At 47.0% G+C, this 18,389-nt stretch overlaps 1 protein-coding gene across 1 annotated transcript in view; it reads left to right on the top strand.

Annotated features, from left to right (window-relative positions):
* The first annotated feature begins 536 nt into the window (after positions 1-536).
* Positions 537-18,389, top strand: part of SRRM4 (serine/arginine repetitive matrix 4) — a 142,465-nt gene continuing 124,612 nt past the window's right edge. Inside the window, exon 1 of the mRNA XM_032876174.1 lies at positions 537-1,093. Within this exon, the coding sequence (XP_032732065.1) occupies positions 963-1,093 (131 nt within the window). The 5' untranslated portion in view covers positions 537-962. The remainder of the gene's footprint in view (positions 1,094-18,389) is intronic.

Genomic DNA, 18,389 nt, shown 5'->3' with positions numbered 1-18,389 from the left:
GGCAGATGGCGAAAAGCCGAGCTGGTGATGGATTGTCCATCAAATGGCACTTTCTGGGTAGTGGGAATCTCGTAGCGCCCAGGCACAAAGAGGAATGCAAGGGACCCCCTTTGCTGCCTAGGCAGTCCCTCCCAGAAGTGAGGCGATCGGGTTGGCTTGGGTGGGTAGGTTAAGTTTTTGTTTTTTTTTTTAACCCCCTCCCCCCAAGATCTGCTACAAGACTTGAGAAAGGAAGGGGCTGAGAAGGGAGGGGGCCAGGCCCAGAGAGCGCGCAAGAAGAGATAGGGGAAGGGGTAGAGGCCTGCTACCGCTGGGGAGGAGAGCAGGCTGGGAAGCAGGATCTCCTGCCTGTTTCAGTTCGGGGTGCCAGGATTGCTTCTCTGAGGGGTCAGCACTGCAACTCCGTCGCCTCGGGGCCCTGGTGACAGGCACTTGCCCCGCCCTTTCTCCTCCCAGGACCTGCGGGCTTTTGTTATGCAGATGGCGGCTGTGCCGGAGGAGGAGGGAGTTGGTGGGGGGGAGGAGAGACCGAGAGGGGGGAGGAAAGTGCAGCTCGCGCGACCAGCCTCCTCTTCCAACGTCACATTGTGCGAGAGACAAAACCCGGGCGCGCCTGAGCTCACACGCGCACGCACACACAGACGACCCCATCGCCGCTTCTCTCCTGGCGCTGCCGAGAAAGCCAGCCCTCCCTTCCCTTCCTGGGGCGCGGAGGCTCCGCAAGCTCAGAGCTCAGCCCGAGACAGCACAGAAGGCAAAGAAAGACGGTGGATCAGCCTTCTTCCTCCCCTGCCTGACCGGGCTGAGGCATCCCATCCCCCGCCCTGAACCCCCGATCTCTCCCACCCCACCCCTCTGGGTTTCACACGGACTGAGCCCAGAGCCGGGTGTGCCCCCATTTGGAATCCACGTTTCAGCACTTTGGACAGCGCCCGGGCGCCCCGGGTCCCTTCGTGTTGGCTATGGCGAGCGTTCAGCAAGGCGAGAAGCAGCTTTTCGAGAAGTTCTGGCGAGGAACCTTTAAAGCTGTGGCCACCCCGCGTCCCGAAAGCATCATTGTCGCCAGTATCACGGCCCGCAAGCCGCTGCCAAGGTAATGACCTCCGTTTTAGCAGTTGAGACCCTGATGGTCCTTCTTTCCTGGCCTGTGTGCCCCAGAGTCCTGAGGGGTGGATGCAGGCGGCTGGGCCAGGGCGCCTGTCTTTTGCCCATCACTACTCGGTGTCTCCCGCTGGAACATGGGAACTGATTGCCTGTGTGAGGTGGAAGCTGGTGAGAACGGACAGGGAGTCTTTAGGGGGAGCAACACTCAATGGTCTGCTGCCCTGGCAGCTGCTGTTCCGGAGGTTTTGCTTTCTTTGGTGGGCAGTGTAGATGAGATAGGACTTGACTAAGAAACTTTTCTCTTCTCGGTATTAGAGCTCAGAGGACGGGGGGCAAAGGAATGGTGGAATTGGGGTAGTTGGGGTGTTGTACAAGAAGAGAAGATGAGGGTTGAACCAGCTCAAGCAGTGTTTAGAGGTAAACGGCACATTTCTATACTCAGCTCAGAAACTAACGAGCTCTGAGCATTTTGACAAAAGCCCATATGCTGTTCCCTCAAATACACCCTAAACAGCACCCTCCTCCACGCCTTTCTGGCTGCCACTGCTGCTGAATTCTCTCTTCTCCAGCATCCAAAACCAGTACTCTGAGCTCAAGAGTCAGGGAGGAGCCTTCCAAGATCGTGAAGATGATCTGGGAAGAGTTTTGTTTGGTTTTTCAACAAGGATCTGATTGCTTTGAACTCAAGGATGAGAACAGACCCGTAGATGGTGAAAATAGTGGGATGGGGAGAATAAGGGAAGGAAAGAAAGAAAGGCAGAAAGGAGGAGAAGAGGAGGTGGGGTGGAATGGAGAGGAGGCTGGGGAGAACATTCCAAGACAGAGAAAACCCAATTCTTTTCATAAAGTATTCTATTTAGAGGAGTTTGAGAATGAAAGGAAGAAGGCTGTGCCCTCTGTCAGGGAAAATCAAGGCAGTATGAAAACTCATCTTTCGCTGGTGTTGGATGAGTGGTTCAGTGGGAGAAAAAGAACGAAGTGGACCAGGGGAGACCACTTGGAGGATTTATTAATCCTGGCAGGCTCTGTTAGAGAGTAGATCGAAAACATGTCTGTGAAAGTGTTTCATACAGGATGCCTGTTCAGGACCCACGGGATCTGAACTTTCCTGCGGTTGTGGGGTGGGTGGCAGTGAATCCTATGTACAGAATCAAACTCAGGCTGGAGAACTTTTCAGAGTCTGATAGGAGCGTAGCTCATACAGGTCTTTAGAGAGATGGGTACCCCATGTTGGGAATGGGTGTCCTAGAAGCAGGATGTGGTAGGCTTCAAGCAGCAGCAGCAGTAGCAGCCAGTATTTGCAGATGGGAGGGAGGGGACACCTTGTGACATAGGCTGGAGAAGGGGACTAAGAACACCAAATGCCGTCCAAGACTGATGTTTCTCTGCTTGGGAAAAGGTTCTTTGTAGAGAGTTTTGACGTCAGCAGTTCTGTCTTCCTGGGTTTCAGCCATCCATTCCGCCTTTGGAGTGCACCTACTGTTGGCAAATCAGGGGCTATGTAGGCCAAAGAATATGCCCTTGTAGTGGAAACTAAAGATAATTTCATTGAAAATTACCTGTGTGACATTTGGTCCAGGGTCTGCCATGTATTTCATGGTTGCAGGAAGAGGAGAGCAGATTCCTGGTGGTTTTTGAATATAGAAAACGCCCTAAAGTCCACCTAACTTGGCATTTTTACCCTTTGCCTGTCTGTCCGTTACTGGCATGCCCTTTTCTTGGTCATATTCTCAATTATATGACTTGCCTGAAGTCTCCTAACCCTCAGGCTTTCTATAGCATGGTACAAATCTGAGCATAATGCTTCTGAAACTCTTTAACAATAGCCAGCCCTCCTCCCCCAGGTGTCATTTCCCTCTAGGTGTCTTTTTACCATCATGGGTCTCCTTACCCCTGGAAACCACTGCTGGGTGAAAGTCTGAGTCACAAGCCCCTAGTTTATGTCACGCTGGAAGGATCTTCTTCGATACTTCTGTAACAGGTGCAGACCCTCTGTAGAATAGATTCCAGTTTTATAGCTGTCATCCTGGTTTGGGGTGGGAAGTGAGCTGGGAGCATTTGTATTCAAGTCTTCAGGGAAGGCTGGGTTTGAGTCGTCTTTCAACAGACTGTAAAACCCAAATCATCCCCAGCCCCATCCAAGCCAGCCACATCCAGCGAGGTCAGTTTCCGCATCCTTTCTAATGTAGTAGGCTTACTTAACAGTGAAAGTACCATGTTGTCAGGGCTGAGTTCTCAGGAAGGAAAGGGATGCTGGCATAATATCAACTGAGCCCCAGTGGCTTCCTCTAGAGGCAGTCTAGGTACTTGGTCTCCTCAGAAATGTCATTTCGTTCCATGAGTCAAGACCAGCACATAGTCAGCAGATCTGTAGGGAGATGGGGGAGGGGTTGGACAAAACACCATCCAGTTCTGTTGGTTACACACTTAATACATGTTTCTAGATGAGGGCTACCCCTCCTCTGAATGAACTTCCCCAGGATATTTTAAGTGTATCTCAGAAGATAATTTAGTACCAGGAAAGAAGCTTATATTCAATTGGTTGATTTCATAGCACTATTCATATATCATACAATCACACTCCAAGCAAAACCTCCCCTCACCCCCCCACCTTCCTCTCCCCATCCATGAGGCATCCTTGATGAGGCAGTAGCTTTATGTGTATCAAATTGCAAGCAGATGTCTGACTCAAATGTCAGATCGGTATAGCAGAGTGGGAGGCAGTATATCATAGTGGTTAAGAGCTCAGACTTGAGTTTCAGACAGACCTGGATTCTTGTTCCGGCTCTAGCATTTAGCTGAGAGTCCTGAACAAGACGCTTTACCTACCTGAGCCTGTTTTATCAGCTTGAAATAGAAACAATAATAGTAGCCATCTCAGACATTGAATTATGAGGACTGAGTCAGGTAAAACACTTCCCACAGTGTGTGGTCCAGAGTGATTGCTTAATAGACATCGCTTCTGAAACAAACAGCTCAGTTGATAATGGCCAAAGGAAGTCAACACTTCCTTCCAGTATTGTGTTCTTCAGGCCTACCCATTTCTCCCCCAAATGATGCTGGCAGTAAACATCCTGGGATTTCAGCTAACAGGCCATGCATTGAGATGGAATTAACACACAGGAGGTGGGGTGAGAGTGGTCCCATCATTCTCCTCCCTGAGGGAAGCTTAGGGAATTTCTGATCAGACTTTTTTAGTTAGGGGGTGGGGGAGGGCTGGTGAAGAATTCCCTGGGTTCAGGATGGATTGCTGTAACAAACTCAGACTGCATTCTTTTCATTTGTGTAGAGATGACCAGGTACTGCCAGTCCGGAGAAGACTCAAACTCCTTGAAAATTAGTTTGAATCCCTAGTTCCATCAAACTTAGAGCGACTGTATAATTCATTATTCATATTGAGAGTGAAAGTCTCGCTGTGAGTCATTACTCCAGGATGGAAGATGTAACGGGGACTGTCCCTGGCCACCCGGGATGTAGGGTGGCCAAAGTGAAGCCTCAGCCTATAAGAACTGAAAGAGAGCATGAATCAGTAAGGTAGTTGGAGAGTAAGAGACTCCTCTCTTGTCCCCACCCAAGAAGTACAATCATTTTTCCTGGCTTTGATTAATTCTCTTTTTTTAATTGTTTGGTCCAGAAAAGTTTGTACGCAAAAAGTTTATGCTCAGAGTGAAGAACTTAAATGTCTGGGGCTAGACCCAACTGTAATAATCATATCACCAAATAGTAGCTAAGGACTTAATGAACATGTGAAAACCATTTGAAATTAGCATATCAATTGTTTGTGGATGCTGGAGTGTTTGTAAAGGGCTAGCAAGGCCGCCCTCTTAAATAGAATAAGCAATTCCCTTTACAATTCTTTTGGCAAGCTATTAATTTTCTTCGAAAAACCTCTCTATGCAGAATAGTCCAGAAGCAGACTTCAGCCCAGGTCTGTCCAAAGGATCATAAATTCCAAACTATTGGAGATTTTACTGCATAAAGGGAAAGATGGCGAAATTGTTAGGCAGGAGAAATGCCTTTGAACCATTTAATTCCAGACTCCCCTTTGTGCCAAGAGATCAGTTAGCACATTTGTGCTGACTCCGTCCTCAGGAGCAGAGTGAGGGGCAGCTGGGAGGTGATTTCCTGACAGCCTGTGGTTAAAAACCAAGGTACTGAGGGTCATGGAGAAAGCTTGCCCCTGTGATGAATGATCGTTTTTCTCTGGAAAGGGAGTGTTATTGTTTGGGTCAAACCTTTCTCCTTCTGAAAGGTGAAATTTGCTGAATGGTGTACAGGGGTCAGTGGGGGGCATTATTTCTGACACGGCTGTTTTCACTTGGCAACCGTGTTGTCTTAGAGACTCGGGCTGCAGTAGACGCTGAATGAAACTTGGATGCATTAATTGAATGAGTACACGCGGTCCAAATCCAGTGTCAGATTCGCTGTCTCCCAGTCCACCCCCATTCCTGACAGGCTAGGGATTCTTGATCAATGCCGCCTTAGAGGCACACACTCTGCAGATAGATTTGACTCACACTAGTGTCAGAATGAAGCTTTCGGGATATAGACGTCTGTCTGGCTGGGCGAGTAGACATGTCAGCTGGTGTGGGTACAGGAGATTGGATGAAATGCCCCCGGGAAGTGCTTTTCAGGGCTGTGTGAGCCTTGATGAACTCCATTCCCACTCCAGGCCTCCAGAAAAAGATGGGTGGGGGACACCCCTGAAAGCTTAACTCCTGTGATGAGGAAGGAAGCCTGGGTCATACGCTTCCTGCTCTTGTGAGCACCTCAGGCATGCTGCCAGGGCACAATACATTTTTAAAAATAGCCTTTCTTCTGGAGTGGCTGGATTTACCTTCCTGGGAGGTAGAAGGACTTGCAGGGGCTTAACAAAACCAGTGTTTTTAAATTGCTCATTAATAAGACTTTGAGGTGTGAGGGAACACTTCTGAGGGGGAGAAAGTGGAAAGGTGAAGAACTTAGACTCTGAAGTCAAATCTGGGCTCAGATTTGATTGGTTTGACTGAAACTGGCTTCAGCTTTCCTACTTTGGACTCTGCCAATCACTTTGCCCTCTCTGTCCTTCGGCTGGCCCACCTGTGCGAGACTGAGTTCATGGGGTTGTAGTGAGCAGTAGACAAAGTAATTCATGTTAAGTACACGGCACAGTGCCTGGCACAGACCAAGAGCTCCATCAACAGTGCTCTTGTTACCATGGCAAGAGTTACCTAATGAGATGTCAGGAGGGAGTGCCACCCCCTGCCCCGCACCTGGGCTGGGTGGGTTGCCTGGCGGTGGCACCTGACCACCCCAGTGCTCTGTATTCATTTTTGAACATGGTTTTGGCATTCCCTAAAGAGCCACTAGAGATATGTAGAGCTGTTAAAAAAAAAATCTAATCAAATCAAATCAGCTAATCAAAATACCTGTTTCTGTTTACTATTTGCTAATGCTTACTATTTGCAGATGCTATGTGACTTTTGGTAGGAACTTGACCTTCTCAATCTTGGTTTCCTCATCCATAAAATGGGGCTAATAATAGCAGCCCTCTCCAAGAGCTGTTGAGAATACTGAATGGGCTAATTTATGGAAAGTGCTGTTTGGCACAGAGGAAGGGTTATCATCATCAATGTTAACTCTTACTATTAATAATAAATTATTGTTTTTATTATTACTATGTGCCAGGCCCATCAAGGAGGAAAAGATGAATGAATACAGTCTCTCCCTGGGAGGGCCTCAGAATTTAGTGGCAAAGGTGGACACAGGCACCAGTAAGGAACAGCATGAGGCAGCCTATCCTAAGTACTGTAATATGGGTAGGAATATAAGAAAAGGGGATGTGGAAAACCAGAGGAGGGAGGCACCCTCCATGAGGTGTGGAGTCCCTTGCCTAGACTCACACAGTTATCCTTAGTGGTTTGATCTGTGAAATGAGAGTGATTCTTTTACTTCATCAATTTTACCTACAAATGCAAGGAATGATCAGCATGAATAAGGCCTTCATTGATAGTAGAGTCTCAAAAGAGACCTTTTTTTTTTTTTTTCTCTCCCCAGAAGAAAAAACAATTTGAACTTTCTAGAGAGGACATCATCTGCTGGAGGGCTCAGAGTTAAGTGCTAATGAAGGGATTGTGGAAAGGAACTGCCCTTATTGTATAAAATTTCCAACTCCTCTGTCATTGGCTCAAGGATGCAGAGTCTGGTGTGGACCATTAGGTTTCTTGTCCTTCATGGTCTAGCTCTGGCTAAAACAAAATCCAGTCTGCATTCCTTGAGCAGCCACCAATGGTAGGGGGATTGGAGTGAGCCCACGCGTTTCAAAGAGAAGATGAGCTACAGGGAATGAATCACAAAAGGGAAGAAGCTGCCTGTGGCTAAAAAAATAAAATCATGCTTTCATTCATGGAGCAATTTTATTGAGCTCCTACTCGATATAGCAATGAACAACACCAAGCCCCTGCTCTCGTGAGGGAGAAAGGTGATAAATGAAGAAACAAGGTAATAAATGAAGAAATCAAAGAAGGTCAGGTTATAATAAGTGTTATAAAGAAGAATAAAGGAGGGGAAAGGGATAGAGAGGGTAAGGCTGGGGGCTGGTTGATTGGATGGGGTGGTCAGGGGCCTGCCTGGGTGAAAGGAGGGAGTCATAAGGATAACGGAGGGGAAAGGGTTTTTGAGACAGAGGGAGCAGTAAGTGCAAAGGCCCTGAGGTGGAAGCATGCTTGATGTATTTAAAGATAGCAAGGAAGTCAGTGTGGCTAGAGCAGAGTGAGTGAGGGGAAGACTAACAGGGGATGACTCCTTAGATGGAGGCAGGAAACATTTCAAGCAATTAATGTAGTAAACCAGTTAAGGACTGACTTCTCAGGTCCTTGACTCCTAGGCTGGGAGCAGGGATGGGGGTCACAGGGGGGTTCCTCCTGCCCTCTCAGTCAGGGTCCTAGGTCTAATCTGCTTCTATTGGCTCCTCTCCCTGACTCAAATGCAGCCAGAATGACTTTGAATAGCAGTGTTAGAAGCTTAGCTGGGCCCCTGCATGTGTTATGGACAAGCATGAAATTTACAATCTCTCTGATTGTGATCAATCAGATTAGGAAATTGAAAAACACACTGTTTAGACTTCCAAACAGCAGTGGCAAATCTTGTTCCCATGACGGTGAGGGTTTGGTCTATCTCTTGTATCCATTGTATTCAGACTATCCCTCTCACCCAGCCGCCCCCCTTCATGGCTCACCTTTGAAGCTACAGTCTGCTTACTCTCCATCTCTCTCTCTTTCCCTCTCTCTCTCTCTCCCCCTCCATCCCCCATCTTCACTGGAGATTTTGCTGAGGGAGCTCCCATATGCCACAGCCTGTGTGCGGAGCTCCGTGAAATAAAACACGAATTAAGATGTCATAGAGACAAAGCCAAACCAAATACAGAACAATGCCGAACCCTAAAACAGTCATTAAGTAATTCACGTCTACATGTGTCTGTTCAAAACAAATATTAAGATCCTCTGGACGCAAATGTTTCTCATCAGGAGAATCCCCTCATTGCCGGATTCCCTGGACTTACATCCCGCTGACAGCTTCGCTGAGCAGAAACACCAGTGGATCACTGTTCTCTGGCTTCATTAAAAGTTAAGCTTACACAAGTGAGCTGGAATTTTATAAGACAGACCCCATTCCTTTGGGGAGACAGGTGCCATCTGGGCCTGAGGCGTGTGTGCACACTCACGGCGCAGAGTGGAGGCCAAGCTCCTTCTGTCATTAAGTGCCCAGCCCTGTGCTATGAAGCAAGCATATTTTATCTGTTGCCTAATCCCATTTTCACAGTAACTCCAGGAGAGGGGTATTTGAGAGACTGTTTTATAGAGGAGAAACCAAGGCTTAGAGGGTGGAGGTGACCTGCTCAAGGACAGCTGGCTGGTAAGAGTCAGAATTGGGGTAAGAAGCCAGAGCTCTTGAGTGGTACATGTGTCGAGTCTCATATGCTTTGCGGAGGAGGAACAACTGAGACCAGGGAGGTGGTGAGATGTGTCTTGTCCAAGACCACATAGTTCGTAAGAGGTGAAACTGGGATCTGAACTCAGGTCTGTCTGATGGCAACTACAAGTCTTCTCTACCTGCTGTACCTCTTGTTGCTGTAGTTTGGCTTTTAAGGTTGTGGGTGTTTTTGTCTCATTTTGCTCGTCTTGTTTTATGCCCGATAAGCTTAAGCAGTAGCTACTATTATAACTTACCCTACTCTCTGTCCTTCCCCGACCCACTTTCTCTGTCTTTCCCCTCCTTACCCATGCTCCGCACTGAGCCAGAAGAACCTCTTCAAAAGGCGAGTCAGCCCATACACACCCCCTCCACCCATCTAAAGCCCTCCATCCCTTTCCTTTGGTTTGCAGAATACAGAGCTGACTCCCTGAGAAGACCTAAAGACTCTCCAGTCTAGCATCTATCGGCCCACCTCCCCAAGATTGTTTCTAAGATGCTGACCCTCACTCCCTCCATTCAGCTACACCCCTCTCCTTTTAGTCACTCAAATTTTCCATGCCCTTTCTGCCACCGGGCCTTTGCACATGATGCCAGGAAAGCTCTCCCTCTCCCCGGTGCCTAACTTATACCTACTGCACTTTCAGATCTCAGGTCAAATGTCATTTCCTCAGGGATTCCTTCTACAATGCTCTAGATTAAGTCACACCTTGAATTACTGACTTTCTTATCATGGCAGGTACCTCGCTTGGCTCTCAACACACTTGTGATTTTGTATTGATTTGTGAGACCCATATTAAAGTGTACCTCTCCTAAGAGACTGAAAGCATCATGGGGATGGGGACTGTCTGTGTGCTCCTTGATGTATCTCTTTCACCTGATACACAGCAGGGGGCCAGACAGGTGTTGGTTGAATGTGTGAATTGTAACACTTTCCCCTCATCAAGTCGCTGGCACACCTAATAGTCTGAAGCATATGGAAACACCAGTATTAAAAACAGCAAAGTTAATTTCTTTTATTTGAAAGAGAAACATTTGAACTGCTGGAGGGTGTGGGGATGGGGAGGTGAGGACCTTGTTTGCCTCATTCCTCACTGTATCTCAGGACCTAGGACAGTGGCCCATGGTTGGGGATCTTGACATGTTTGTTGAATGAATAAATGATGAGGGCCTGCGGGAGTGTTCACGTGGTACTGATCAGGAGACTTGGAGACTTACATAGGTACAGCAACAGAATTTCAAAGCTAAAGGGATTTTCAAGATCATCCAGTCTCCTTGTGCATGGGGAGGTCTGAGGAATATGTTTTATACTATGTGTAATGATGTATTAGAACCACAGTGTTCATGTAGAATTCATAAATACACATATATGGGGGTTTCATCCTCAAAATTTCTTACTGAGAGAGATACAAGATCAAAAGATCTTTGGGACTCACTGCTGTAGTTCAGATCCCCATTTTGCAGATGGGGAGACTGAGACCCACAAAGGGGGAGGAGTTGCCCGACGTCCATAGCCTGAGTCGGCCTGAGAGAGCACTGGGTTCAGTGAAGTGGTGTTGACCCAATGTCACGTTTGAACTTCCTGCTGTGATCAGGTGGCCGCACACTGCTCTCTCTTGCCACCCTACCCTCTGTGGGGAGTTACGGCATCCTGCCCCATAAAGGCCTCCTGTGGCATATGCTCCCCGAAGCCTGGTCTGGGGATGCTGATGAGATGTCCGTCTGGACCCAGCTTGTGCCTAGCAGAGCAGGTGAGCAGCTCTGGCTGTTTCTGGGATCCTGTTTCAGAGCTGCCAGCTGATAAGGAGGCTTTTGTTTGGCCGGCCTCTGTTCCACAGCCAGGTGGCAGGTGATTCTGGGGCTCAGCCCACTCCCATATGGACAGATGTCTGGGCAGTGGTGCAGAGTGGACTCAGGGCCACTGTTTATCATGTGGCTTATTGTTTCCAGCAGGACCCATCATTGTAATGGCACCTTCCATTGGGTCGGCTTCTTACAAGCCACCATCACTTTGCGGGGGCTTTTAGCTTCCAGTTAGGATGGGAGAGTCAGAGGGGAACTTTGAGGAATTCACATTCAGCCTTTTTGTTTCATAGATGGGGAGACTGAGGCACAGAAGGAGCAAAGGGCACTCCATGAAGCATCAGAAAGTTAACGCCAGAGAGAGAGCTGAAATGTGAGCCCACTTGACCCTTAGTCCTAAGAGACCACACCATTCCAAGTTCCTTGGGGAAAAGGGCAAAAAGAAAAAAAAAATGAAATTATTCCCATTTTACAAATAGGACAAGTGAGGCTCAGAGATGTGAAATGACTTGCCTAAAGTCACATCATGAAATCATGCTATATCCTTATCTTTGTTTGTTCTCATTTGGTCCTTACAACTGTAAGTGCCCCTTGTGTGTTCATCTTGCAGATGAAGAAACTGAGGCTCGAGGTCTTATAAAGACCCAGAAAACACCCTGGGTCTCTTGACCCCCTCCCACTGTGGGACAGTGTCTTTGACCCCAAAAGCTTGTGCACCCAGCACGGATCCAAATTCATTCCTATCAGAAACAAAGAATCATGATTGCCAGGATCCCTTTTTCAATCTGTGCAAAGGGATTTTACATCTCCCTTCTTATTCATTCATACCTTCAACACAGAAGTTCTACTATAGGCAAAGCATAATAATGAATACAATTTTCTCTTACTGTCAACTTGTTTACATTTTAGTTGGGGAGACATACTATAAATAACCAGCAATTAGCAGGCAGGGCGGAAGTTAATATCATCAAAAGTGAATCAAAGTCTGAACAGATAGGGCGTCTGGGTGGCTCAGTCAGTTAAACATCTGCCTTCATTCAGCTCAGGTCATTATCCCAGGGTCCTGGGATGGAGCCCCACGTCGGGCTCCCTGCTCCTCCCTCTCCCTCTGCGTGTCACTCTGCCTACCTGTGCATTCTCTCTAGCTCTGTCAAATAAATAAAATCTGAAAAGAAAAGAAAAGAAAAAGAAAAAAGAAAAAGTCTGAACAGATAAAGTGACTTTGCTCAAGGTCATATAAGTTAGTTGTGATGCCGTGAAGCTTTAGATCTCTCCGTCATAAACCAAGCTCTATGCTAGGCAGTTCGTAGATATTATTCATTATGTCTTCACCCCAACCCTATGCAGGAGATACCATTGACTCTATTTTGTAGGTGGTAAAAGTGAGGCTAGAGGATTTAAGTTACTCAGCCAAGGTTATCACCTTGTAAGGGTCAGAGGTAGGATTTACAGCCCAGATGTGCTGCTCTAGACTTTTCTCTACCCAACACTTTCTTCCCCAGAGACAAGATTCGGAGCACAAAATGTCACTGGTGAGGCCTAGCTCTTCCCCTACTTTTAAATTTCTAGATGATCACTCTAGTGGAGGCTCAACCCAAGAACTGTGCTCAGGCAGAGGGAAGAGTAACTGCCCAGCAGTGAAGCTGACCTCACAGGGCTCACAGGGCTCTGGGCTTGGTAAGGGCTTGCCCTGGGGTATTGATGGTCTCCTCCCACACTGGGCAATCACTCAGAAAGAGTATCAGCCAGCAGGAAGTGCCTTTCATGCTAGAAGTGCTCTTCCCAGCAAGAAGATTATCGAACCATCCATGAAGAGGGATAACCCTTCAAGACAAGGAGACAAGAGATATTGGTAGTTAACTATGTGTTTTCTTGGTCAGAGTTAAACTCGGAAATGGTGGTGCAGAGGACCACGAGCTAAATCACCGGTGTTGAAAGGGTGGGATAATAGATATTTGGTGGCACCAGGATTTTGTACTGCTTTGCACTAACTTGGGGAGTGATTAAAAACAGCCTTAGATTTTAGGTGAGGACACAGGTCCAGAGAGGTTATTTTACTTGTCCAAGTTTGCCCAGCTTGGCAGAGCTCAGACCATTGGTCATCAGTTCACGCATATTACCTGGAGACATTCATCATTCCTGCCCCCACAGCACCCTTCTGGTCTTGTGGGTGCCCTCCTCCAATCTGTCTCCCCTCTCCCTAGTCTGGAGGCAATCGCTTTCTACTCTGGAGAAATCTTTCTTCCTTTGTGTTTCTTTAAGACTCTCTCCCAAGTCCATAAATCCCCTGCCCCTGCTGGCTTTGACTTTTCCAAAAAGCAAAAGCTGAAAACACTCCTATCTTCCTGTTTCCAGCCCTGACGCATGCCTCCCCTGAGGCAGAGGGTAGAACCCACAATCTGCTTAAATGGTAAAATAACAACAACAACAACAAAACCAGAGGGGAAAATACAGAGAGGAGAAAAACCACATAGGTCAGTATCTCAAACTATTGTCCCACTTCACCTCTCAAAACCTGTAAGCTTTTGAGATGGTACTGTTAGTATCTCTAATTAACAAGTGAGGAACCTGGAGTTCAGGAGGATTATGTGACTTCTCCAAGGTAACACAGACAGAAAGTAGATCCAGGATCCCAACTCCAGCTTGTAAGGCCCCAGTAGTCAAGATTTTAACCACCATGTCCCACTAATGCACTACCTGGCGGGGGGAGAGGGGGGAATAGATAGATATATAGATAGATAGTCCAGAGACGAGGAGTGACTTTCCCAAGATCATTCACCAGAATGGGAGCCCAGCTGGCTGATAACAGGCATATCAATGTGTACCTACATTTAATGGGCCTCCCCTGCATGCATCTGACCTGTCCTCATGCTCGTGAGTCTCTAAGGAGGTTATACTGAACTGAACCCCAGAGTAAAGTTCCAGAGAAGAAGAGTGTCAGCCACACTATAGATCTATGCATCTGAGTAAGGACAGGATGGTGAAAAGGGTTCCATAGAAGGTGTCAAAGACTTCGAACTAATTGGTAGTAGTTGCCTGAAGCTCTATGTTGAGATGGCTTCTCGGGATGTATCTGAGATCAGTAGGAAAGAGCGTTTTGCTTGGTGCAGGAACGGGAGGTGACAGTATGCATACTGTATATTTATCCTTCCCAGGTTGGGAATGCTACAGCTCTTGGAAGGAGCACATCGAGTACCAACCATTGAATACTTACCATGCTGTTGGTGCCATGCTTTTTGCATTCTTTGTCTCAGTTACTGTTGATCACAGGGCACTCTCTCTGTCCCATTTTACAAATGAGAAAATAGAACCTTAGAAAGGTGAAGTCGGTTTCCCAAAGCTAAAGAAGCTAGTTAGCGGCTAACCAGCCCTGATAACTACTGGTAGAAAACATAAACCATCAAGCTGATGAATAGAATATCAATAGATGGGCAATCCCAGAACATGTTAATTAGTGTGAAAATGTATATAGTTGACCAGAGGGCCTTGTCTTATTTATCTCCATACAGTCAGCAGCTAGCACAGGGCCCAGGATACAGCTGACTCCCATTGCCTTATTTACTTGGAACTAGGAGCAGTGCCTGTGCTAGATGCCCTGAGAGGGACAGTTCAGAGAGGAAAGAGATTTGGCTGTGCATGTAATGAGGGCCAACCTTCCCACTGCTGATTCTCAAGATGCCAAGCTAAGCAGACACATTTCATGCTCTCCTCAAGCAAGTTGGGGAGCTGAAGCAGGACAGGAAGGAGGAAACGGGTGTCCTGCACCAAGGGAGCTATTTCTGGCTTCGTGTTCTACCAGCAGGAGGCTGCAGAAGCCCGATCTGCTGCCTGGGCTTAACTCAGAGTCAGGACAATGCCCGCGTCTTGCCTGGGGCACCTGAATGCCATGCAGGAGGGGAAGGCAGTGGGGAGGGGTATCCTCCCGGAGCCCAGTCCTCTCCCACCACATCTTTTCCCAGCTGTGTCCAGCCCCTCTTAAGTTTGGGGGTGATTTATCTTATCTGCAGAGTCGGCACGTTTGAAATTATGAAAGCATTGTGAGATGGGTAAAATGATTTTTTTTTTCTGTTTCACAGATAAGAAAACTAAGACTAGTTGAGTTATTTATAATACTAGCAGTCACAACCACAACAGTGTAAGTCAGACGTTCTGCTAAGCATTCCATATGAACTAACTCACTGGAGCTTCATGAGGCCCTCTGAGACAGGGAATATTCATGTCTCTGTTTTGCAGATGAGGAAACTTGAGGTTCAGAGGGGTCAGAAGTTCATCAGACCCAGTGCCATCTGATTCCAGAGCCTGTGCTCTCAGTCTCCATGCTAGACTGCCCACCTCTGGACCAACTCACTCACTTATTAATTAGTGGTTTGTATTCATATAGTATTTTCCAAATACTTTATGGATATTTGTGCTTTGGAGCTGTGCTCTCACACTATAAGGTAGGTGGAGGAGGTATTCTTTTTGCTTCCCATCTTTGACACATCAGAAATGGTGCCTGGGGTTGAAAAGGTGCTTCTGCTCTGCTCTGTACCGTGCTTCATACAGGACGAATGGCGTATATGATACTTGGAATAGGACAGCAAAGTAAGCCCTCACCATACTGTATTTCTCTCCCCCAAGCCTCAATTTTATCATCTCTAAAGTGGGGGACATGACTTTCTTCCAAGTTACCATGAGCATTGGCGTGATCCTCTGGAAGAGCTGACATACCTGGCACATCCAAGAAGAACCCAGTTCATCCATGGAGTCTACCATTTTATAGAAGTGAGCAGATAACTCCCCTTGCTGATTCTCTTTAAGGATGGGGATGAGCAGTTGCCAGCTCACTGGCTAGAGTTAGCCTGGTCATCTGTAACTGAGAAGTCACGCCAAGTTTATTCTTAGCATCCTCTTCTCTCCCCCTGTATAACTGGTCACCGGAAAGAAAGGGACTCAGACCCAGGAGCCATGAAATCTCCACTCTATATAATCCTGGTCGACCCTGCGTTTCCAGTGATGGGTCCTGTCCTCAAGACCGTGGTGGTGTTGGTTTCCACTGGGGCAAAGCCAGACCAGAGCTTTAGCCAGCATTGGGTTAAGCTGTTTCTAGGTGCAAGAGGCATTTCTGAAAAAGTAGAGGCAAAAAGAACACAAAGTGTATTTACCATTGGAACACAGATTTTGTGATTACAAGTCATCTAGCCATGCACAGCCCTATCCTTGGGCTGTAATTATGCTTGTTCTGAGTTTTCTCACGAAACAGCTAGAAAGGGAGGCATTTCGCCAGAGCCTAACCTACGTGAAAGCTTAGCACTATCTGTAGTCATGGGATTGTTTGATCAGTGGAACTGAGGAGGCAGTGCCACTGGAGAGATGAGGACTTCCTTCCACCCATCCCCCTTCTTTCCTATGAATCCTCCAGAACACTGCAGTCAATTCCTAGCACTCCTTTCTCCAGGGAACATATTCTCTGACCAGGAGAGAATGGCTACTGGCTGCTGATACTATTTGGACTCAAAGAATAAGCAGAATAGATGTCACCTTGGATGTTTCAAGGTCCTTAAATGAGGAAAGTGTAGTTAGGATAGGCAAGAATAACAGCTGTAACAAATACACCCCAGGATCTCAGTGGCATAATATGGCTAGTCATGTCCTGCTCCTCTCTTAGTCCTCTATGGGTTGAAGAAGGGCTTTGCTTCATGTAGTTATACAGGAACCCACCTCCATGACATGACTTCAAGGTTATATGGCATGATCTAGCTGAAAGATGAAGAGAATGAACCCAGGTGGAGAAGTCCCAGTTGCTCTTAACTGCTTCGACCTGGAAGTGACCCAACACTTCCATTTACATTCCATTGCTGGAGGCTAGTCACAAGATCCCATCTAGGTGCCAAGAGAACTGGGAAATATAAACTAGTAGCGTCTGGGTAGAAAGGGAAGGGAGTCTGGCACCATGCTCTCCCCTGTATTGGAATTGCCTCCCATTCCCGGAATCACATACTAGTGTGAGCATCTGAGGACTGTCTGATAAGTTTTTTCTCCATATGGGAGGAAGAGGGAAGGAAAAATAAGCTACTGTTCATTGAGCGTTGACTTTGGTCCCGGCACTGTGCCAAACTCTTCCCATGTGTTAGCATGTTTAATGTATTAACTAAGCAAAGTATATACTGTCATTCCCATTTTATAGACAAGGAGAGCCCCAAAGAAAGGAAGTAATTGTTTATGATCATACAGCGAGAAATTTCTCGTGCTAGGATTTGAATATAGGTCTTAACCAATAGAGCACACTGCCTAGGTGAAGTGCAGTGCTCAAAGTGTTTCAGGGAAGATTAAACGTGTTGATAGACAAAGCGATCAACCAGGGCCTGGCCCACCATTAACACTTATTTAATGTTGGTTACAAAGAAGAAAACAAGAAAAGAACCAAGCTGCCAGAAGATTCCTCTTTGATCTTTGGGAAGTCATCTCCCCTGATTGCAAATTGGTATCCCCTTTATTCACTCAACATTCTGAAACCTGTTTATTGAGTGTGTTTTATGTGACAGACCTGGTGCTGGACTCTTGGGAAGTGTGATGAACTAGACATAGTCTCTGTTCTCAAGGAGCAAAGCTAGGGGTTGGGATGGGTTCATTCTCCCCAGATTCTTTGAGATTCTGGGAAAGGACTCCAGGATTGTCAGAAACGTGGGGTCTGATTGGCCAGTGAGATGGAATAGAAACCCAAACCAATTGGGGCAAATCGAGTAAGAAGACAGGTAAAAGGGACTGTCCTATTTAAAAAAAAAAACAAAACACACATTTATTTAGAGGGAGAGAGAGAGAATGAATACAGAGGGAGGGGCAGAAGGAAAGGGAGAGAGAGTCTTAAGCAGACTCCGCACTGAGCAAGGAGCCTGGCATGGAGTTCAGTCCCAGGACCCTGAGATCACGACCTGAGCCGAAACCAAGAGTCGGATGCTCAACTGACTGTGCCACCCAGGCGCCCCTTTCCCATTTTTTATTTAGGTCTTTCCAGAACATTTTTCCTTTCCTTGATAGTGACAGAACCTTACTTCCATGCCAGTCGGGCCACAATAGATACAATTACACTTCTCAGTTACCCTAGACATTCTAATTGGTGCAGGACTAGCATATGATACTAGGAAAGCCAATTTCAGCCCTTCTGAGATCAAGTGCTAAGGGAGGGGACTTTCACTGGGCTCTGGTGCTGAGATAGGCCAAGCTGGACAGGAGTAGTGATAGTAACATCTGGCATTTACTGAGCGTCTATCCAAGTACCAGGCAAGGCACTGTGTTAGGCATTGTATATGAACTATGTTGCTTAATCGTTACAAATATCCTATAAAGTGGGTACATTTTCATCCTCCTCCTTTTAAGGTGAGAAACCTGGAGCTCAGAGAAGTGACAGCACTCATTCAAGGTCACACAACTCATGAGAAATGGAGTGGAGATTTGAACCCCAGACCCGTATGCCCATAACCACTACACCATATTGCTACATTATCTCTGTATAGTTCTACCTGGGGCCCAGGGAGGAAAGGCATGTGGGAGAG

Source organism: Lontra canadensis, unplaced genomic scaffold, assembly GCF_010015895.1.
Source record: "Lontra canadensis isolate GAN:19392208 unplaced genomic scaffold, GSC_riverotter_1.0 scaffold58, whole genome shotgun sequence".
NCBI lineage: Eukaryota > Metazoa > Chordata > Mammalia > Carnivora > Mustelidae > Lontra > Lontra canadensis.
This window is presented reverse-complemented; position numbering and strand designations above follow the sequence as displayed.